Here is a 23,727-nt window from a genome sequence, read left to right as displayed (position 1 = left end):
AAAATACCTATTTAAAAACATTTTTCTCATGATGAATTTCTCTGGGCTTTTGTCTGTAGTGTTTGGCTGACATATCTTCCAAACAATGGTTAACAAATGATTGTCATAGTTACTTTATGTTCAAAAGACAAAGTAACTAAAGTCCTGTTATCCTTGTTCAAACTATGTAAAGTACTAAGTGGGGGATTTCAAAATAAATGTCACTACATACATATTATTTTTAGTAACTTCTTTTCATTACATATTTACAATTATTTGTTCTGCCCCTTTGCTAGAGTCTGGGGTCACAGTTCATCTGACATGTATGCCTATCATCTTATATTAGAGTAACTTCATGTAATAGAATTTAAAGCATTTGTGGAAACCTACCACATAAGTATTTCTCTACTACAGGAGGCAGCTAGCTATATGTTGGCTACTGAAAGTTGAAACATGCAAGGGGTAAGTTTCAAAGTCTGAATTGTACAGACCTAAGTGATTGTACATGCCACATGTTGCTTGTGCATAGATCAGTACATGTTTCTGTGAGGCCATGGTTAACACTCACGCACAATTTTTTAAATGACTGTATCTCATCTGTTTCGCATATTTTAAAGTGTTATCTAGTTGATCCAAAGTTTTACTGAAACTTAGATATTAGACACACCTTAGCTTATGAAAAGCGCTCACACAGTAACTATTTTTTGTCTCTGGAACCTATGTTCTTTCTCCATTAGGAACATTCTTAGATTTAAGATAATTGTATTTGGGCCCGGGGAGATTGTATAGTAGGTAATTTTTCCTGCATGTGGCTGAACCAGGTTCCATTCCTGACATCGCAAAATGTCCCCCTGAACACCACCACGAGTCATTCCTGAGTACTGAGGCCGAATTAAGCTTTCAGCACTGCAAGGTGTGGACCCAAAACAAAACAAAACAAAACAAAACAAAACAAAACAAAACCTACAATTGAAAAAAGAGACATCTATGCTTTAGCTCATTTGAGCTTTTACCAGTATAATTCCATAGATTGGGATGTGAATAAGCAACCTAACTTTATTTCCTACAGCTCTGGAGGTTGGACATCCAAGGATTAGACTGCCAGAGATTTAGCTATCTAGCAAGTACCTGCTTTCAGCCTCAAAGGGCACCTTTTTTCTGTGTTACCATGTGATAGAAGGGGCAAGAGATCTTCTGAAGAATCATTTAAAGTCAGCAGGATTCTGCTGTCATGACCTAAGCAGTTTCCAAGACTCTCAACTTCAATACTATCATTTTTGTTGAGGTAGATTTTCAATATCTGAATTTTAGAAAGTGCATAAATGTTTAAATGAGAGCACATTAGATATATCAAGGTAAGTTCATGTTTGGACCATCATTTTATGCAAATTTTCTGATTTAGTATGTTATCTAATGAAAATTAATACAAATTATAATGAATTTTATAATATTTTTTACATTAAAGGTAATGAAAATTACTTCAGGAGGGGATCCATCCATGACAAAAATACCACTCCTAGGCTGAGAACTACAAAGAAGGAAGGAATGAAAATATCTGATTACACAGGAAAGAAAAACAATATGAAAACTTATACTTTCAAAAATATGGAAGGTAAGAATTATGTATAAACGTATGGCAACTGCTGAAAAGTTTAGGTAAGTATTATCATCAAATTTCAAAGCCAGGAAGAATATTGGAAATTCTCAATTTGGATCTCTCTCTATGTAACCATTTTTAATAATAGTGATGTGACACTTGGACACTTGGTGTTCTTTAGGAAGAACACTTATAATAGCAATTTAATTTAAGCAAGTTTCTTATCTATAACCATGTTTGTTTTTTATTTTTCTTTTTTTGGCCACACTCAGCAGTTCTCAGGGATTACTCCTGTCTTTGTCCTTAGTGATCATTCTGGGGAACTATCCAGGGGACCATTTGAGGTGTCACAGACTGAAGTCTGGTACTATCTCTCCAGCCCCAAGGTTTCCTTATCTTTAAAAAAGCAAGAACAATAAAAAATAGCTCTTGAATATACATACTTCAATATTGAGAGATAGACATAGGATGCATATAAGTACCTCACACACAGTGTTTCCTTTTAGTTGTAGGGAAACTGAGGTATAAAGAGACTCATTAGCTTTCTCTGTTCATAACACATTTAGTAAATGAAACTGGGATTTGAAACCAGGTTGCTAAACTGAGTCTGTAGGAGTAGGAGCAGCAAACAGAAAGACACAATACCTAGTCCAGACACTTAATAAATAAAATGACTTCTCTATAAGCAAAGAACTTATTAGTTGCCTGCAAAGTGATTACATCAGCTTCATTATTATATAAATGCAAGCATCACTTGTGCTTGAGAAATATAGGACTTTTAAAACCAAAGATGGGGATGGGGGACAAATACAGCTTTCTAAAAAAGAATCAAAAGGAATCTTTAAAAAAATTTAATTTATGTGGGATACTAGAAACTTCAATTTTAAGACAACATTTAAAATTATATGATATGGGAATGAAGACCTTCCTACCTTTAAGTAATTATTCAAACTGAAGTATTTGAGTTATTTTTTTCATATAGGATTTCAATTTATCAAAAGAAATTTATACTTTTTGGGATTTCTACAAACAGTTTAATTCCTAAGGCATATAAAAGAATTAGCAGGAGATGAAGAAAACCTCATTATTATGATTTAAAAAGAACAGAGATCTGCTTTCAAGACGAAGTAAAATGATAGCATTGCACATTCGTTGCTTATTTTCATTATAGTGGCTGGAGATTTAAATTTATTTATATATTGGATAGTTTTATAAATTATTTTTGAGCATCTCTTACATGTTTGATCTTACGTTAATTTTGGTGAATATAATCAGGAACAAAATAAACATGGTTCTTCACATAGTGCTGAGAGAAATTAATTCCATCCTTAGGGTGTGAAAAACTCTTGAATCTCACACCTGAATCTTTAATCCTTAGGGATCTTATGGACAAACTATTTAAGAATAGAAGTAATTTACTCAGACTTCCTCAGGTATAAAATAGGAATTATAACAATTCTTTCTCAGTAAGTTTATCCTAAACATTGAATTAGTGTTTTCAGGAGTTCTTGACACAAGTCTTAGCAAACACGAGAAGTTCAGTGAATGTTAGTTGTCATTTCAATATAGAGAAAACAATTTTTCAACTTATAGCAATCCAGTTATAAATGTAAAGTACATAATTTCATGTAAAATTAAGTGTTTATTATTTTAATGATAAAAATTAGAAAAACGTGTGACCTAATGAACATGTATTCTTCCTGTGCCCTAAATTCAAGATAGATTTTGCTCCAAACTTACAAGAGTAACTACAACTTTCTTACAACTCACTTCTATATTTTTGAGAGAATGAGAGAAAACTAAGAGAAACACTGGTTTCTTCAGTCCTTACCTACAAGAATTTACTTACAGAAAACCCTAGTTTTTTAAAAAAAGATTTCAAATCCCTAATGAGGCATAAGAGATGTCAGTGAGTAACTGGCATAGATGATGGTCAGTAAAATTTTCCCCCAAAGTATAATGAAACATCAAAAGAATACCTGGAGCACAAGGAAAATGATTTTTACATTTCTTTGGTTTGTTTTTTAGGAGAAACTGGTGTAAAAGAAGTATTTTATCTTTCGAAAAAGATAATATAAAGTGGATTTCTCAAAAGCAGTTTTCTTAATCCCTGGCTTCTTGAGATATTCCACAGCCTTAGGGAACCAGCTGGTTTTTTTCCCCCCTTTCTCAGTCTGGGATGGGTGGGGCGGGAGAAGCTGTAAAAGCTGAGTGTGAGGGCTGCTCTGTGGAAGGTTTTAGTTGTGCTATCACTTCTGTACAACTGTACTCTGCTCCAAGTCATTCTATCCACTTTCTCTTCCTCTGTGAATAGAGAAACTGTACCTTATTTATTTGTAGCCAACTCAGAGATAGTTGTGTGTGGGGGGCGGGGCTAATTATCCTCAAAATCCACTTTAACATAAGAAAAGAAACTCCTGTCTAAATTAGAGTATTCACCTAGAGGTGCAAAAAACAAATCCTCTGAATAAAATGAGTGAGCTGGGCAATGAGCCCCTAAAGACTTAACAGACACGAATTACCCTGAAACCCCATTACCTTCATCTCTTCATTTAGATTTTGAGAAGCTGGGAGATTGGAGCTGGAAATGAGAGGCGATTTTATTTTTCACCGAGAGGGAGAATTAGTTTATGCTGCATTTAGATGAGGTGACAGGCGGTAGATAACCCCGGTCTCTTAGACACTCTAAGAGAACATTATCAGATTTTATCACAATCCCAAATCACACAGGAGTTTGTTACTATTGTTCCTCCGCCCCCTTCTCTGCCCCCCCCCCCCCCATTAGTTCTATTTGAGGAGAGTGGGGAGTTGAGTACAGCTTTTGGGGGGGGGAAAAGTTTCTACCCTGAGCAAAGTGGCCAGGGGCAATTTTCCCACCTGATACTGTGGGTCCTTCGGTTTTGCTTGTTTGTTTTTACCCCACAATACCACACCCCTTTCTTACCTAACCGCTTTCTCTCGGGGCAGGACCAGCCTGCGCTCAGCTTCCTCACCAGTCTCCCTCCTCCCTCCAAGTCTCTGACACCCTAGGGAACCCGTGTCAGTGTTTTGAATCCCTAGATTGCTCCAGCAGTGAAACTAGACAGAGTAGGAGCAAAGGCACCCTGGACCGCAGGCAGCTCTTTGCTTTCTTCTTCTGCGCCTTCCCCTTCCTCTTTTCCCAAATTGATGTGTAAACACATGTATTTTCCTGTTTGAATTGAGCGACTTGGTCCTCTGCCTGTGCCTTGATTTAGCTATTGGGTTGAGCCTTGCTCCTCCCTTCCCTACTCGGAAAGGAGCCACTGGGATCTGGAGCTCGAGCTTCCAAATTGAGGCTGGCCTCAGGCCAGGTGACCTTTTCTTTGTAAGTTTCTTTCCTAATGGAGGGAGGGAGGGGAGCTGGGATCAGTTTGGTGGTGGTGGGGGGTGGGGGGTAGTGGAGAGCGGAGGGGGGTGGAAGAGAGTGGAGGGCTGTTGTTAAACAGTTTCTTACCGTAAGAGGGAGTTCAGACCTAGATCTTTCCAGTTAATCACACAACAAACTTAGCTCATCGCAATAAAAAGCAGCTCAGAGCCGACCGGCTCTTTAGGCATTGAGTCGGAACCGGATTCTTTTCACCAGGCATCTTCTCCAGTGGAACCCGCCAGCAAATCCAGCAACACCATGTGGGTGACCAAACTTCTGCCAGCCCTGCTGCTGCAGCATGCCCTCCTCCATCTCCTCCTGCTCCCCATCGCCATCCCCTATGCAGGTTAGTTTTCTCTTCTTCACTTACAGTTTTCACTCTCTTGCTAGCCTTTCCTTTCCCCAACACTCTGCCCTCTTGCCAGCATCTTTTCTTAACTCAGTATGAACTCTGTGTCTGTGCGTGTGTGTATTTAAAACTTCTTGTGTTTTCACATTCTTTATTGCTGTTTTTTTTTCTGTTTAAAAAAAGCACTAGAAATGATAATTCACATCTCCTCGTATATCTTCCAACCCCCACCACCCGGTCCCCAGCTGGGCTGCCAGAGCCTAATGGTTGTGGACTAGGGGCTTTAGGAATGAAGTGCTGACACTGGTTGGGACTTTGCTGCTTAAGACAAGTTTCACTCTGAACAGAGGATCTTTTCTGAAGAGGGAAGGATGATGGTCAGTAGAGTAGGGTCTAACTCTTTTTTCCAGAGGTCAATTTTCCATGACAGTCTTCTATCCTACATCACTCAGCATTCAGAGCCGGCTTGACTTTATATACAGGTTTTTGTTTGGGAAAGGCAGCCAGTACCCTGTGCATAGGCATATTGTAAAAATGAAAGAGAAATTCTCTCTTCTGAAAGCTCATTCCTTCTGAGTATGGATTGCTGCCCTTTGGAAACAATCCTGCAAGAGAGGCAATGACTGTCTGAGTAGAGCTGCAGGGCTGCTTCTTGGAGTCGCGCACTACACTCCTGAATTTCCAGGTTAGGTACGGGTGCTGCGGGAGTTCACGTTGCCTGAAAGTTTAGACATTTCACTTGGCGCTTTGGGAAGTTTTCTGTGGTTATCGGGGTAAGAGGAAACATCTGTATTTGGTTGTATTATCATTGTAGTGGCTGGGATGCCAGTGGGAGAAGGTAGTAAGCATCATTCACAGGCACAGGGGAGTAAAAGAATGGAACAGATGCCCAGATGTTAAGAATGAAACAAATGCCCAGATGGTTAGACATGACCCTCTGGTGATATGGACTGGAGAGTGGTTGTATATTCTGAGATCAGTTAATTATGAAGTTCAGACTTTCTGACAGAATACAAAGTTTGCAATCTTCTTTGCTCAGTGACAAGAAATCTGATACCAACTACCTGGCTTTCTTCTGTTTTATGAAGTTGCCCATTGGGAACGACAATAGTGAGTGAGAAGGGTCAATTTGAAAATTTTTAGTTAAAATTTCTGAAGAGGTAAAAGGAAGTTGATACAGATCAACAATTACTGTGCTGGATGTGTTACATTAAAATGGAATCTTCAAAGACACTTTTGGTTTAGGGAATTTTGAGCATAGAATGAAATCATCCAGTATTTTGAAGATTTCCTAGTTTAAAGATTAAAGTGCTGTTGGGGTGAAGTAGAATATGGTTATCTGAAATCATCTGTGTTAATGCAAGGGGAACACAGTGTAGAAAACCCAAACAGTAGATCAACTATAGACAATGTCTATTTGTTTTTGGCATGCATTATGAAATTTTGGCAGGAGATATACATTTGTAATTATATTTCACTTTGGCTAATGTTGAAATGACTGCGTTTCCTGAATATAGGGAGAATGCAGCCCAAGAGTGTACTGGCAAGCAAGGAAAAGTCAATTGGGAGTTACAAAAATGTTGTGATTAATTCTTGAAGTGAATGTAGTTAAAATTGTCATCAGAAAAGACCCTGCCTTTGGTGGCAAATTTATTTTGATATTTTATTTTTTAAATAAGGTAAATGGAAGACATAAATAGCTCTCTTAAATCATACAAGAAAAGGATTTATGTTTTATATTATCTAATAGTGATTGTTTAAGATTTTACTTGTTTTGGTTATACTTTTTGATATATTTGATGAACTTCTGTATTTTTTCACAATGTAAAACAAGATGATATTATAAAATAATATTATGATGGATATTATAATGAGATGAAATAAGCTATTTATATTATGGAGATGTAGCATTGAAAAGTTTCCTAAGAAATATTCAGTATCCTGAACTTAAGCCAACTTTGTAGGAGTTGGTCTACATTGTTTACATTCTGTCCACTCCTACTGATACTAAAAAAATAAAGTTCAAATCTCTTTAACAGAAATACCATTAAATGAGCACCTAATTTCTAGAACCACATAGTTGATATGAGAAAGAACAAATAAGAAATAAACCTACATATTAGGATTTGACAAACACATTTGAATAAATGCTAGGAGCAAGTATTTTTTTAAAAAAGTTTTTTTTTGGTAGTAACGTGGGCATTATTGAACTCATCTTGCATGAGGACACCAAGGTGAAAGTCCTTAATTATGCTTTTGTCCTAGTTAAGATATATAGCTGAGTATATATATACACACACCATTTCACCAAAACCAAAAAAATTAACTGCAACTTTACAACTTTTGCCAAATCCTGTAAGGAAACCACTGAAGTTAGGAATGCTATAATACTATGAGAGTTCATTTATAGCTGAAAGGATCAAACAAAGTTTAACCTGTTAGCACTGTCCTCCCATTGTTCATCGATTTGTTTGAGCGGGCCCAGTAACATCTCCATCATTGTGAGACTTGTTGTTACTGTGTTTGGCATATCGACTAGATCACGGGTAGCTTGCCAGGCTCTGCCGTGTGTGCGGGCAGGATAGTCTCGGTAGCTTGCCAGGCTCTCCGAAAGGAACGGAGGAATCGAACCCAGGTTGGCCACATGCAAAGCAAACACCCTACCGCTGTGCTGTCACTCCAGCCCTTTTGCTTAACCTGGTACACAGGTAAAATACAAAAAGATGAGCAGTAGAATTGTCAGCATCGAAGTCAACTGGCTGAACACAAACAAAAAGACACAGATTAAAAAAAAAGTATATTGAGAAAAAAACAAGTAATCTTGTACGGCTGGTGTATAGAGTGCATGAGGGAGAACAGTATTTCTTATGATGGGAAAGGCAGATCAGAGTAACATGCACACATTTGAGGTTCATTCTTAGAACCTGTGATCTCTATACAGATCACCAAGGACAACTACTGAAGCTTTTGAGTTGTCAGGATACAAGACTGAATGGACACTTTATTATGGTTCTTTTGGTGTCTGTGTGGAGGAAGACATGAAAACACAGACACTGAAAGACTAGACCAAGAGTGATGTTTACAAAAGTGAAATATTGAAGAAGGTAATTGAATGAAGGAGGGAAATATCTAGGAATGAGCCCTAATCTCACACTGTATATCACACTTCATTTTGTCAACCTCCTTTGGGGACATTTTTATGTTGCTTCTTATTGGTATGCTTCCCAGACCAACCTTTGATCAAAATATAATATGATTCCCCTTTTTCTTCACATCTTTATTTGTGATATTGTTGTCTTTCCTAAAGGAGAGTAGATGACAGTCCATTTGTGAAATCCAAATCCCAGATAATAATAGCAATGAACATTTGGATTTGTATGTATGATTCTTGTCTTAGGGAAATTTAAAACCTCTAGTCACAACTATTCTCTTCTATTAATTATTTGTATACTTTCATCTTAACATCTTGTTGCTTTAAACTGTTAATCACTCACTATTCATGTAGGTAGGTCACTCAGAGTATGTGGAGCCAGATTCCTGCTTCTTTCCACACCCTGCAAATCCTTTCCTTGCAGGATTTTCCTTTGAAGTCAATGGTTAGTCCATGCAAAGAAGAAAATATATGAGGTACTGAGAGAAATGAGTGTGAGGCAGGGTGGGGAGGGGGAGGGACCAGAGGGAGAAATGTGTCTTTCTTCAAGCACCTTGGTACATTTGACCCTGCTTTCTGTTTGTAGATTTTCTTGAAGATTCTAATGATTTCAGTGCTAATATAAAGGGCTTCAGGCTCTTCAAAAAATACAGCCCCTAGAATGTATTTTTTATAATAGGAGAAAGGGCGAAAGGGTTGCATTTTAAAGTAAAGAAAACATGACAAAGTTGCAGTGATCTCTCACCCTTTGATGTCCTTTCAAAATTTTGTTTATAAACAGTAAAAAAGACCAAAATAGTAGGGAAAAATCTGATCCAAAGATATTTCTGAGTTTCCTTCCAAATTAAGTTGGTCTTTTTTACTGTTTTCAGTAAAACAAGCATCAGTTGCTAATGAATATGGAAGAGAAAGTTGAAGCTATTTTCAGCAAAATAACTTTTATTTTCAGATTTTTTAAAAAATACTTCTGTTTTGAATTTTTCTTTTATTGAAGAACAAATGAATCATATACATGTGTGGATTACATAATGTACAACTAGCTTGAATTTCACATTTTGGAGTAATCAGTCAGTGAGCTAGTAGGAATGACTGAATTATAAGGGAAAGCTTCTAAATCATGAGAAATAGTGAAAGGAGAATCTTGGTATCTGGTTCCCGTTGCCTCTGTTAGCCTAAGTGCCAAACTTTTTACTCCTATTTATTATCTAGTACTAGATTTCTTTGTTTTTCAGAATGATTTTTGATCTTTAGGGGAAAGATTGTGATGGAAAAAAATTTCGGCCAACAAGAGTAGAATGTTTTAAGAGGTATAGCCACACATCAACACATTTCAATCAAACAACTGAGGATCTCTATAATTAAATATCCCACTAACCCTGCAGAGAACCCTTTTGACTAAAATAGTCCTCAGTTCAAGGGATTTGTATTGCATGGGATTGTGAAAAGAAATGAGAGGAATGACCAAGGGTATTTTACTTGATATTATCATTAGTAAAATGCATATATGAAATTAAGATTTGCCTTACATTTTTGAATTTGATTCTTGTGCTCATCTCTCACACTTAAACCAATAATAAATACATTATATACCAGCCCAATTGCAATGGTAATTTTCAGTTTATATAATTTGAGGTATATATTGTATATTACATACAAAGCATGCACATATAAATTATGTGATGATATATATAAATATATATATACATTTCTATTTTGGCAGGAAGTGTTTTTTAGTAGATTTTCAGCTTCCATTAGTTTCTGTTTGTTTCTAAGATATATTACAACTTTCACAGGAATTCAATTGATTATTTTGCAGTAATTACATTTTGTAATTACATTGCAGTATTTAGAAAATAGTGCATTAAGTTTAAAAAAGGACTGGGGTGATAGTACAGCAGGAAAGCTCTTACCTTGCACTTGGCTGAACCAGGTTTTATTCCTGGCACCCTAGATGGTCATCTGAGCACTTCCAAGAGTAATCCCTGAGCCCAGAGCGAGGGATAAGCTCTGAGCACCTCTGGGTATGCCTCCCCAAAAAATAATAAAAGAAGGAGAAACAATTACTAGAGAAGTTTGACTCCTATTCACATGGACCTATGACTAAAAGCAAAAATTGAAAAGAAATATGTTACATTGAATGACTTTTCTCTTATGGCAGTGATTATAGGATAACATTTTGAAACCAAAACTTTGTATATTCATAACATTTGAAATCAGATTGATTTCCAAACATTTACTTAATAATATATTCAGATCTAAAATTCTTTAATTTCAAACAGGAGATAAATTTTATTGTCATTGGAATATTAACATTTTGGGTAATTAAAGTCACTTGGCAAATCAATGATAATGACCAGATTGTCTACCAACATTATACAAGGCATTTGCTTCACACTCAGTAAATAACAAGTTGATAGATTATTTGCATAATTGTGTTTCTATATTGCATTTCTGTTTTGTAAATTATATCTGTCCTTCCAGAACCATTCCATTTTGTTAAATAAAAAAAATTAAAATGAAAGCATTTTATAGATCTTTTAGTACCAATCTTTGGGGGATTGTGCTCTGGAGTTTTACCACGAACCAGGAATTTTAAGGACTTCATGTTTTGTGCTATTTGTTGTGGACTTCAGGTTAGGGTAGACATTAATGAGTAGATGTGTATGTCAAATAAACCAACTAGAGCTAGTGGTTACTGACAAACAGTGTGATGTCATTACTCTGCTTGTCATATTTCTAAAACTTTGTCCTTTTTTCCCCTCTTTTCTTGACACATATAACCACATATTGGACCATCATAAACTTTTTACAATCCAGTCCTCTACCAATACTGCTAGAAACCAGTCACTAGATAGTATTTATAAACCAACTTCTTTAGGAATTCTTAGAAAAAGATGGCATCATAATTAAGAGTGGCAGTTCTGAAGCTTGGTATTTGGGTTTTGAATCAGATGTTGAGTTCATTTTCCCCTAATCAAAAATGCCACTGTCTTAGTTATAGGGTTATTTAAAAGAATTGTCAGGCAGAACAGTACAGTTCTGTTCACTGTAACTGTCTAAGAATTGCAATCTCTTAAGCATTTTGATTCTCATTGTGAAAAGGATGATCACTGTTGAAACTTGGGAACGTCAGTTAAATTTAGAATAAAGTAGCAAGGGTTGTTTTTACTCTACAGTTATCATAAGATTAAGGCATTTAGGATGTTTTAGTTCTGTTTTTGAGGTCTTAAAAGGAGATATTGTACTATCTAGAGGCCTTATAGAATACTTTCATGAAGAAAAATGATATTGCTACATTAAAGGATGAAATTTAACAAACATTTGAGTTAGAGCATTTGGCTTGATTTCAAGATAAATAGTTCAGTGATACTAAGAAATAGTGCTCAAAAGCACAGAAAACATTTTTATAGCAAGTTTGAAGGGCTAAAGTCTGAACCAAATGGATTGCTTTAGAGAACAGTTTAGAAGCATTAATCTTTGGTACCATTTTTAGTGAGAATTTTCTCATCTATCATTGAACTAACTTTATCTAATTTTATTATAATTTACAAGAAGATTTAAGTATAGAAAGAAATTTAAAATTTAATTACAAATCATGGTATGATATGTCCTTGTTACATACTTTCATATATTTGGAGAATATCTTATTCTCCTTAGAGTGAACTCGGTCCTAATTTTTAAATCATCCTTCATTTGAAAGAATGTAGCAGAGTGACTCTACATGACAAGTTACTAGTTTTTGCCTAATTACAATATCCTTCTCTCATTCTTAACTATCTAACTATAATTCTCAGCCTCACTACATCATCACTACACCATTAATCCCCAGAAGTCTAGTATGCCATTAGATAGTTTTTTTTTTAGATGATTCTTGGGAAGATATATATATATATATAGATATAGATATAGATCTATCTATCTATATGCTTGAAAAGTGTTCCCTCTTGTTCTCATTATTTATTTATCTATTATTAGAAGGACAGAAGAAACGAAGAAACACACTTCATGAATTCAAAAAGTCAGCCAAGACTACTTTAGTTAAAGAAGATCCATTATTGAAGATAAAAACCAAGAAATTGAATACTCCAGACCTTTGTGCCAATAGATGTATTAGGAATAAAGGACTTCCATTCACCTGCAAGTAAGTTGTTCTATTATATTCTTTTTTTTTCAAATGTAGCTTATACATTTGAAAATACATCATAATGTATTTTTTAATTCAGTATAAATTACTCTTTTTCTTTTTTATTGCTATTTGGGTCACATCCGGTGATGTTCAGGGGTTACTCCTGGCTCTGCACTCAGGAGTTACTCCTGGTGGTGCTCAGGGGACCATATGGAATGCTGGGAATCAAACCCCGGTCGGCCGCGTACAAGGCAAATGCCCTACCCACTGTGCTATCTCTCCAGCTCCTAAATTACTCTCAAAATGATAAACTTGATGTAATATTTTACCGATTGCAGTAAAAGGCCGACATTTCTCTCTCTAGCATTGTGTATTACTTTTCTCAAACTTATTTTTTTTCCTTTGCAAGAAGAGTGTAGGAATTTTTCAGAATTTAAATTGGGGAACAGCCAAAATTTACTGCAACTTATATCACTGTCATTAGGGATTCAAATAAAAGGTGTTGAGAGAATTATATAAAAAGCTAGTGGATTGTGTCAGCATCAGAGATTGTTTAAAAGAAGCTAGGGGAAAGTGATGATAAAGTTTCAGGTGAAATGGGATAGAGTAATTTTAAGAAGCAGGAGAGGGGACTCAGCTTGCAAGCCTTTTTTTCTCTTCGAAGTCCCTATGGGGCTCACATTGAAGCCCCATAAAATAAAATAAAATGTAAAAATGCCTTTGCTTTGCCATCTGAATATTCTTCTAAACTGCCAGAAGAAAATGTATTTTCTTTTCCATAAACTTCTTCCCTCACTTTCAACTATTTCCCCCTTCTTTCATCCACTCCCCTTTTTGTGTTAAACATGATTGTATGCCTTTTTATAATTTTTAAATGCTGCTATATTATATTTGGGTAGTAACACATGATGTGAATATAAATATTAGTAATGCTCTAAGAGTGAGGAGGAAAGATCATAATCAGAAAAGGTTTTCACAAGATTTGGGGAGAGGATAGACTTATCTCCCTTCTATTTGTTTACAGTTCCTTGGAAGGCGTTTTATAGCCAAACTGCCATTTTCAGGGAAATGTTTTTCGACAAAGGGGATTGGGGAACCGCCTTTGCATGTATATACTGACAATGATTTTGTTTCTTTCCCCTACTTTCTTATAAAATAGCTGAGATTGTTAAAAATAAATTAAAGAAAATTATTCTGTGTAGATTTTTTGAGATTTCTTCTTGAAACTGAATAATTGAATTTATTGAAGTATCTCTTTAGTATTGGAAGTGGGGGGCAAAGGGAATAGGAGAACCAAATCTTGTCCTTAATACCCCTGATTTCCAGAGTTTGGTGGGGGATTTCCAAGCAGTGGACACCCCTGGTGACACTCAGATTAAAGTCCCAGGATATGATGCTGCTTGTGCCCTAAAGTGCTAGGGTCACTAGGGCCACCTCAAGGATGATAGGCTAAGATGCTTGGGTGGACATACAGTGCTTGGGATCAAACCCCTGTCCTATCCGTCTGCTTCCTGGTACTTTATATTTAACTTTAAATGTTAACACATACCTGAATCCACAAGTAAAAAAAGTATTGTTATACCTTAGTTCTCAGATTAATCTAATTCTTAGAATTAAAAAAAGTTCTTTTGTATTATATTTCCTGTTTTGTTTTGTTTTTGATATTTTTGGACCACACCCAGTTTAAACCAGGCTCTGTGTTTAGAACATTTTCCTGGTGGTGTTCAGAGGACCTATAGGATGCTGGAATTTTAATCTGGGCTGGCTGCATGAAATGCGAGTGCCTTAATTGATATGTCTCTCCAGCCCTTCTTTTGTGTTATTTAGGATATACTAAAATAGCGTTGCTGTACTTATTATACATGCAACTCGATCAATACATTTTTTGCATATCTCATGGGTACAATACATTATACTTCAATGACATAATTGCTTGTTATTTTTAGTTTCCAAATTTATGACAACCTGTACTGCAAAACACATGTTAATAATGCCTAAATAAAGGCAATGATCTTTTACCCAGAAATGGAGTCATTTTCCTTTGTCTATCCCAAGTAAATGTACAAATGTACTTTGAATCCATAAAAATATTAGTTACTCATAATTGAAGGTATATGCTATAATACTATAAAATTAGCTTATCAATGAATTAAAGGACCTTTTGCAGACTTGTTTTATGAATTAAAATTATTGAAAACTAATGTCAAATTATAAAAATGCTTAGAAAAGAACAGTAAAATGGTGAAGGCTTCTGTAATTTTGAGAGCATTAGATGTAATATTCTCACTGTTTTTCTTCAGAAGGTATCAATAATATTGAATTTACAGAGATTGAAACAGTGCTGAGTAAGAAAGATAACCAGAATCTCTGATTCTCTAAGCTCTCTAAGCTCTCTAAGAATTGTTAATTTACAAATTCATTCAAGGACAGAAAAGAAAGAGACTTTCCCCTTTTAGTAGTAACTGAGTACTGGTATTGTAATTGCCACCATGCCATAAACAACAAGATAACTAGACAAAATAAATGTTTGAAAGAAAGATCATAAGATAAAGAGTCAAAGTAAAACTTAAAAGAAGATGCAGCTTATGGAATTTGATGGCTTAAATCCAGTTCATGTAGATATAAGGGAGTACTTTACTGGGACGTTTTGACTTTGTGATGGAATGAGAGTAAAAGGTGAATTGAATCAGCATACTGGAAATCTTGTCACCCACATTTCAGATCGCATCAGCTTGCTATTCACAGAGACAAATTGTATATTCTTGATTGGGCTTAGAAGTCACTTGCAAGGCAAATTCCTATCAAAGCCATATTATTCATAGAAAAATAGTATTCATGTATGGTAATACTTAATTTTAATATGAAGATGACTGGCAGTTTATCTTCAGTATCTTAAATTTTCTTTTAAAATATGCTTGATTTTTATCCTACATATATTCATTTTTAATTCTTATGGTTTTATTGTGATTAAGAATCCTCCCCTGATGCCCTATAATAAGAAAATAAGGAATTTATCTTTCTGCATACGATTACAGTCCACGAAAAGAAATTAAAGTCTGTTACTGGTTATTGCTATTTTATCAAGAATTCTGTCTTAACCACTAAAATATATTTTGATGACTTGTTCTTATGTTTAAAGGCTAGTTTACAAATAAATATTCAAAGTATATTAATGAAGCAAAAAGTTTATGAATCTAAGGTTTAAAATTATTTGGGCAGGGGGGCTGGAGAGATAGCACAGCGGGTAGGGCGTTTGCCTTGCACACGGCCGACCCGGGTTCGATTCCCAGCATCCCATATGGTCCCCTGAGCACCGCCAGGGGTAACTCCTGAGTGCAGAGCCAGGAGTAACCCCTGTGCACCGCCAGGTGTGACCCAAAAAGCAAATAAATAAGTAAATAAATAAATAAAATTATTTGGGTATAGAATAAAGTGTACTACATACACAATATAATGGGTAAAGTATTAAGAATAATTTAATAATATATTTTAAGTATTTATTTTATAAATCTAATTTTCCCTAAAACTTATTTGAAGTTGTTAAAATACTAAGAATAGTTAACTGAAAAAAATCTAAAATTACATGAGAATTATATTCTTAAAATACAATTTATGGAATGAAAGAAAAATTTCTTACCATAGAAAATGTATTTTTTTCAATTAGATACTTGTAATAGATGACATTGTTACTAAAATGGACATGGTAAAAAGGTGTTTTAATACTTTTTTTTTTTTTTGCTTTTTGGGTCACACCCAGTGATGCTCAGGGGTCATTCCTGACTCTGCACTCAGGAATTACTCCTGGTGGTGCTTGGGGGACCATATGGGATGCCGGGGATCAAACCCAGGTCGGCTGCATGCAAGGCAAACGCCCTACCCACTATGCTATTGCTCCAGCCCCTTAATACTATTTTTGATGTAATTAATACAGCTTAGACTTCTAATGTCATTCCTATACAGTAAGAAATGGTAACATTTAGTATGTTGAAAAGTTTTTTTTTAATTTACTGTTCTCAGTTTATAGATTTGTGTTTCTATTAGTCTGTTTAGAAAGACTTCTTTTTAGTGAAAAAATACTACATAAAATTATTGTATAGGAATGATAATTGGAAAGTGATATATTTAGTAATTTTCTTTCATACATAAAATACATATTTCAATTCATTTTTATTTACTTTTTGGCTTTTCGACCACACCTAGGACTTTCCATAGATTATTCTTGGCTCTGTACTTGGCTCTGCATATGGGATCATGTGAGGTGCTAGGAATCAAACCCAAGATGGCCAGAGTGCAATCCACTATACTATCTATTCAGCCTGTCAGTTTCGGTTTTAATAGCTGTTAGATATTGATAGCTTTAAAATTAAAGCTATTAAAGCTATTAATTTTCCTGTATAATGCAATTACGCAAGTAAATCTAAGTTTGTGGGCATTAGCTTAAATACGTAGTTCTATATTTAGCAAGATTGTCATAATTATTTTTTGGGGGGCAGGGGCGCAGTTTTGGGTCATACCCTTCAGTACTCACCCTTACTCCTGGATCTGTGCTCTGGAATCACTCCTGATATTGCTTGTGCGACCAAATAATGGTGCTGGGGATCACATCAAGGCTTACTATGTGCTAGGCAAGTGCCTTTACCTCTACACAACCTCTTCAATCCATGTCACAGTTTCAAAGCTTTATATTTATTTCTACAAAATAATATATTATATGCAATTTTGTTTTGGGGCCACATCCACTGGTGCTCAGGATCACTCATGGCTATGCACTGAAGAATCATTGCTAGTGGTTCTTGGGGACCACATGGGACGCCAGGGATCAAATTTAGATGGCCCTGTGAAAAGCAAGCACCCTACCTGCTGTAATATTGCTCTGGCTGTGTATGCACATTTTTATTTCAGATCTTAATTTTACATGAGTATCTCCTGGGGAGTTGATTTTTCTAATGTACTTTTGGACATGGTATTTTAGAATGTTCTTAATAAAGTTTGAAGATTAATAATTAGATTCCAAATATAATCAGTTGTATATAATCACAAAATCTGCCAAATTTCTGTGTACTTAAAAATATCTGAAATATTCAGATACAATCCAAGTGGCTGTGCTATTTATTGATTTTGCTAGTCTAAGCCCTCTTCAGTTATTTAGAATCACATGAGAACTAGAACATTCTAAATAGCATTTGATGCAATATTTAAACAGATATCTACAATCTTATTTTTTTTATTTTCCATAAATTGTAGGTGCAAATATCATACATGTTTTTATTATGTGTATATATATATATATTTGACTCACTTTATTTTTTTGGTTGCATACTTTGTGGTTCTCAGGGACTATTTCCAGTGAGGTACCCACTCACTGGGAATAGTCAGTTACAACTATTGGATTTTGGGTGGGTTAGAGCCCAGGCCTCTCGCATTCAAAACACGTGCACCTAGTCCTCAAGTTATCTCCCCGGCCCTGTAGGGTCAGTTTTCAAAAAACTGTTTAAATAGTATTATTCCTTCTTTTCATTCAGATATTTTTTTCAGGGCTTTTGTTTTTGATAAAACAAGAAAACGATGCCTTTGGTTCCCTTTCAATAGCATGTCAAGTGGAGTGAAAAAAGTATTTGGCCATGAATTCGACCTCTATGAAAACAAAGGTAACTTATCTCCAAATATGTCATAATAATAACTTGGAAAATATATGTAATCTCCTGCCAAACTATTCTTTCCTATGATTTCTTTTATATCCTGAATTTATGTGGACAATCGTTATATTAAGAAAGATGGCATTAAGGTCCTGACTTAATTCTTTTTGTTTGTTTTGGGTCCACACTGAGCACTGATCAGGGATTATTACTGGTTCTGCACTCAGGAATTACTATTGATAGGGATTAGGGAACCATCTGGGATGCTAGGGATCGAATCAGGGTCTGCTGCATTCTTGGTAAAAACCTTAGCTGCTTTCCGATGAAACTGGACCCTCTTGACTTATTTGAGAATGCCGATTTAGCTTAAAGAGAACTTTCCTCAAACTTTCTGTAATTAGATTACCCTTACCCTATTTATTTCTATGGCCAGCTAAGTGGAGTAATCACTTTAGAGAATCTTATTCTGGTGTTGTCCATATTCATTTTAGAAAGTTGTATATCGTGTTTTAGCTTAAAATAATGACCAACTACTTGGAATAATCTGTTTCAGAGAATTTTATTCTGGCATTTTCCATATTCATTTTAGAAAGTTGCATATTATATTTTAGCTTAAAATATTTATATAGTAGTAAATCTTATTTACTATAATATTTTATAATAAGGTCACACAGCCTACCGAATATAACCTGCCCACACGGCAGAGTCTAGCAAACTCCCCATGGTGTACCCAATATGCCAAATACCAGTAACAATGATGGGTCTCATTCTCCTAACCCTGGAAGAGCTTTTAATATGGAAGTCTTTAAAAAATCTCAGGGCTAGGACGATGGAGATGCTACTGGGGCCTGCTTGAGGCAATCGACGAACAATAGGATGGTCGTGATTGTGATAATATTTTAAAGTTAAACAACTTTGAACAACTTTTAGTGTTGACTGCTGATAAAAACAAAATGAGAAAATACTGAAAAATTTGTTGGATCTATTATTAGTTCTATTTTTAGGAATTTAAAAATACATCATTATATGAAACAATTCTAAATTATTCTATAATAATAGTGTTCATTTTAATTTTAATAGTTTATTAATCATACTGTCTTATGTTTAGGTATTTGACAATATATACAGATGTTTCATCATTGACAAATGTTTAATATAAAATTAAGTCTGTTTATGCTAGAAAAATAAGATAATTTTCATATACACCAATGATGCATATCATCAATAACTCATAATATATGTAAGATTATCTACAGAATCTGCAAATGTAGCTCATGGGTTGAGAGTTTGCCTTGCATATGAGAGGCCCTGAGTTCCAATCCAGACATTGTCAGAAAAAAAGACACACTGCAAACTTTTTTTTTCGCTAGTAATTGTACTTACTATTATTTGATATGAATATACAGTTTTGGGGGGAGAGAGATCTCATTGAGCTGAATACATGGTTTGCATGCATGCCAGATGGATTTGGTCCCCAGTAATGCATGATTCCTTGAACACCCCCTGGAACAAACCCTGAGCACAAGCCAGGAGCAGCCATAGGGTACTGTCAGGTATAGCACAAAAACCAACAAAAGAATATATAATTTGTTGCATTTTGGTAACTTTGAAAACTGTTAATTGATGTAAAATTATTATAACGTACATACACAATATTATTGATATAGGAATAAGTTATTTTTATAAAATAACTTGAACTGATAATACATTTTAATTTCACTAATTTAAAAAACATTTTATTAAATAGTTAATACATTTGGACAATTTTTCTGCTAAATTAAATTTGCCTGATAAAATGAGTATACAGACTAATCTAAGTATGTAGGTATGTAATCTAAATACATACTATTCTAAAATATATTGACTAATCTCTGACATAACTCAGTTATGCAGGTGTATGCTCAATAATGAAAACTTCTTAATAATCTTTTTTATTTGGGGATGTAGTGACATGCATCATTTGAAAACATTAGTGGCAGCCTTGGGCAAGAAATTTTATTATTTGAGGAAACATGCATTGATTACATAAAGATTTGAGTAGAATTTATTTCATTTCTATTTTTTCTTTGCTATATACAGATAGTTATAAAATTTTTCTCTACTTTATCTCTGTTAGATTATATTAGAAATTGCATCATTGGTAAAGGAGGCAGCTATAAGGGTACAGTGTCTATCACTAAGAGTGGCATCAAGTGCCAGCCCTGGAATTCCATGATACCACATGAACACAGGTAAGAACAGCATGAAGAAAAGAGGATACATGTGTGTTAGAAATTTTATATTAGTCTTTCAACATAATTTCATAAATCTATAGCTAAATTAACTTTAAATTGTTTTAGTCTGTGGCTTATGTGAATTCATAACTTATTTTTGTTTAATTTGCTTTTGGGGCCATGGTGTTGATGGACTAATCCCAGCTCTGTTCTTGGGGATCACTCCTGGTGGTTCGTAGTGGACCATTCGGGGCTAGGAATTGAACCTGGGCCTCCTAAATGCAATGCTTATACTCTAGCCTATTGAGTCATCTTTCAGAACCATGACTAATATTTAGTCAAAGATTAATTATCATTAAGATTGGCCAACTATTATGATACTTCAAATCCTAAACTTACAGATCTTGCTGAGTGTGTGAGGAGCATACTTAAAATAAAAAAATTCCCCTTCTTTATCTTTGTTACTGTGTCTGGCATATCGAATACTCTCGGTAGCTTGCCAGGCTCTCCGAGAGGGGCAGAGGAATCGAACTTGGGTCGGCCATGTTGGCTGAGTGCAAGGCAGACGCTCTACCCGCTGTCAAGCGGCCAACATGGCCGACCCGAGTTCGATTGCTCCGCCCCTCTTGGAGAGCCCGGCAAGCTACCGAGAGTATTTGATATGCCAAACACAGTAACAACAAAGTCTCCAATGGAGACGTTACTGGGCCCGCTCGAGCAAATCGATGATCAACGGGAGGGCCTTTACCTTTTACCTTTACCTTTATCTTTGAGAAGATACAACAGTCCATAACTGCAGGGAGCACATTCCTAGCATGCACAAGTTCTCAAATTTTATCCCCAGTGCCACAAGTTCCTCCAAAACCAGCGGGTTCAAGCGTTGAGCCATCATATCACCACTGAGGGCTAAAGATTAGCACAAGTGGCTGCTGGCTCCTTTGAGCATTGCCTTGGATGTTGTCTCCAAATAAATAAATACAAGTAAACAATTTTACTAATGGAAGAGAAATATAACTATCGATTACCCACTAAAGAACTATAGCATTAGTTTTTTAAAAAAAATTTTTATTAGTGAAACACCGTGAGGTACAGTTGTAGATTTACAATTTTTTGTGCTTGGGTTTCGATTATACAATGATCAAATACCCATCCCTCCAACAGTGCCCACTTTCCACCACCATGGATAATATCCCTCCCACCCCCATCTCCCCCATCCCACCCTGCCTCTGTGGCAGGGCATTTCCTTTTGTTCTCTCTCTCCTTTTGGATGTTGTGGTCTGCAAAAGAGGCATTGAGTGACAAACATGTTCAGTCCATAGTCTACTTTCAACATGCATCTCCCCTCCTGGGAGGATCCTCCCAACACCCTTTATTTGGTGCTCCCTTCTCTATCTGAGCTGCCCTTTCCCCTAGAATGCCCGCCTGGCCTCTAAGCTATGGAGTAATCCTCCTGGTACTGATCTCAGCTATTCTTGGGTATTAATCTCATATTTTGTTACTTTATATCCCCCAGCTGAATGCAATCTTTCTATGTCTATCCCTCTCTTTCTGACTCATTTCGATTAGCATGATACTTTCCATGTTGTACCACTTGTATGTAAATTTCATGACTTCATCTTTTCTAACAGCTACATAGTACTCCATTGTGTAGATGTACCAAAGTTTCTTTAACCAGTCATCTGTTCTTGGGCACTCAGGTTTCTTCCAGTTTCTGGCTATTGTAAAGAGTGCTGCAATGAACAAACAAGTGCAGATGTCACTTCGACTATACCTTTTTGCCTCTCTGGGATATATTTCCAGGAGTGGTATTGCTGGGTCAAATGGGAGCTCAATTTCTAATTTTTTGAGAATCGTCCATATTGTTTTCCAAAAGGGCTGAACCAGTCGGCATTCCCACCAACAGTGAAGGAGTGTCCCTTTCTCGCCACATCCGTGCCAGCATCGGTTGCCTTTGTTCTTTTGAATGTGGGCCAGTCTCTATGGTGTGAGGTGGTATCTCATTGTGGTTTTGATCTGCATCTCCCTGATGATTAATGATGTAGAGCATTTTCTCATGTGCTTTTTTGCCATTCGGATTTCTTCTTTGAGAAAGTTTCTGTTCATTTCATTGCCCCATTTTTTGATGGGGTTGGATGTTTTCTTCTTGTGGAGAGAACTATAGCAATAGTTTTTAAAGACTAATTTCACAAATAGTTTTAATAGGAATTGAATTTGTTTAAAGAGTTCACTCCAGAGTGACATAGGGACACTGTTGGAAGATCATGGGGGATATTGGTGGTGGGTACAGTAATTTTGAACATTGATATCATAAACCTTATCACTATTCTAACAAATTTAAACATAATAAAAATAAATGTGTACAATTATTTTAAAAAGAGAAAGTTCCCCTGGAATTGGAGAGAAAAGAGAAAGTTCCCCTGGAATTGGAGAGAGCGCATGCAGGAGACAAGGGCTTAATCCCTGGTACAAATAAAACGCCAAGCACTTCAAGTGTCCCATAAACATTGAGTCTGGAATAGCCTTGAGCTTGCTGTATGTAGCTCAAAAGCCGAAAATGAACAGCTCCGTATCACCCCCCACCCACCCCAGGTTATTAGATATGTTGGAAATTTTTGTTTATCATATAACAAGTGTCTTTCTGGACAGTTTATTTCATTCAATTTTCTAAAAAGCAAATAGTAGGTGTTTATTTTTCAGTTCTGTTTTATGATATGAAATTGATGTATATGAAACCTTTTCAAGGTCATGCATAACTAGAACAGGCATGAAGTTTGAGTTCATCTAGTGACACTAATATTTACACAAAAGGTCTGAAACATGTGGACTATAGTAGAACCGTCTTATGAGATGTTTATGCAATAGGGATTTGATGGCTTTTGTCTTGATGAATCTATTTTTTCATTCCACCTCCTTAATTTGGTAGGCATAAATGTGCAAATGTTTTTTTCTTAACTAAAAAGAGGTGAAATATTTCACATACAAAGAGAAGAGTTGGTTGCTCCAGATTGAGATCAATCTTTTCCTAACACCAGTCAGTCAATGCTCAAACTGATCCATTTTATAGTTTCGATTAAAAAAAATCTATCTTATTTTTACAGTCAGTCACTGCCAATTCTACATGAATAACTCTGAAACATAAAATTATCCTTATATTACCGAAACAAAAAATAAAATTGTTTTTGTTCTCTTCTAAGGACTTGCATGATATTATTATTCTTATAATGAAGAAAACATTTTATTTAAATAGATAGATCTAAGATTTTCATGAACAAAGAAAGTACTGCAATC

General features: G+C 35.5%; 1 protein-coding gene across 2 annotated transcripts in view; it reads left to right on the top strand.

Annotated features, from left to right (window-relative positions):
- Nucleotides 1-5,167: 5,167 nt before the first annotated feature.
- The window catches only part of HGF (hepatocyte growth factor), an 81,526-nt gene continuing 62,966 nt past the window's right edge, over nucleotides 5,168-23,727 (top strand). For both annotated transcript variants that reach the window (XM_056118592.1, XM_056118591.1), the window contains exons 1-4: nucleotides 5,168-5,310; nucleotides 12,440-12,605; nucleotides 18,126-18,238; nucleotides 20,343-20,457. In XM_056118592.1, coding sequence (XP_055974567.1) covers nucleotides 5,223-5,310; nucleotides 12,440-12,605; nucleotides 18,126-18,238; nucleotides 20,343-20,457 — 482 coding nt within the window. In that variant the 5' untranslated portion in view covers nucleotides 5,168-5,222. The remainder of the gene's footprint in view (nucleotides 5,311-12,439; nucleotides 12,606-18,125; nucleotides 18,239-20,342; nucleotides 20,458-23,727) is intronic.

The sequence above is a fragment of the Sorex fumeus genome, unplaced genomic scaffold (genome assembly GCF_029834395.1).
Source record: "Sorex fumeus unplaced genomic scaffold, SorFum_2.1 ptg000037l, whole genome shotgun sequence".
NCBI lineage: Eukaryota > Metazoa > Chordata > Mammalia > Eulipotyphla > Soricidae > Sorex > Sorex fumeus.
The sequence above is the reverse complement of the archived record's forward strand: the minus strand, read 5'-3'. Positions and strand labels throughout refer to the sequence as shown.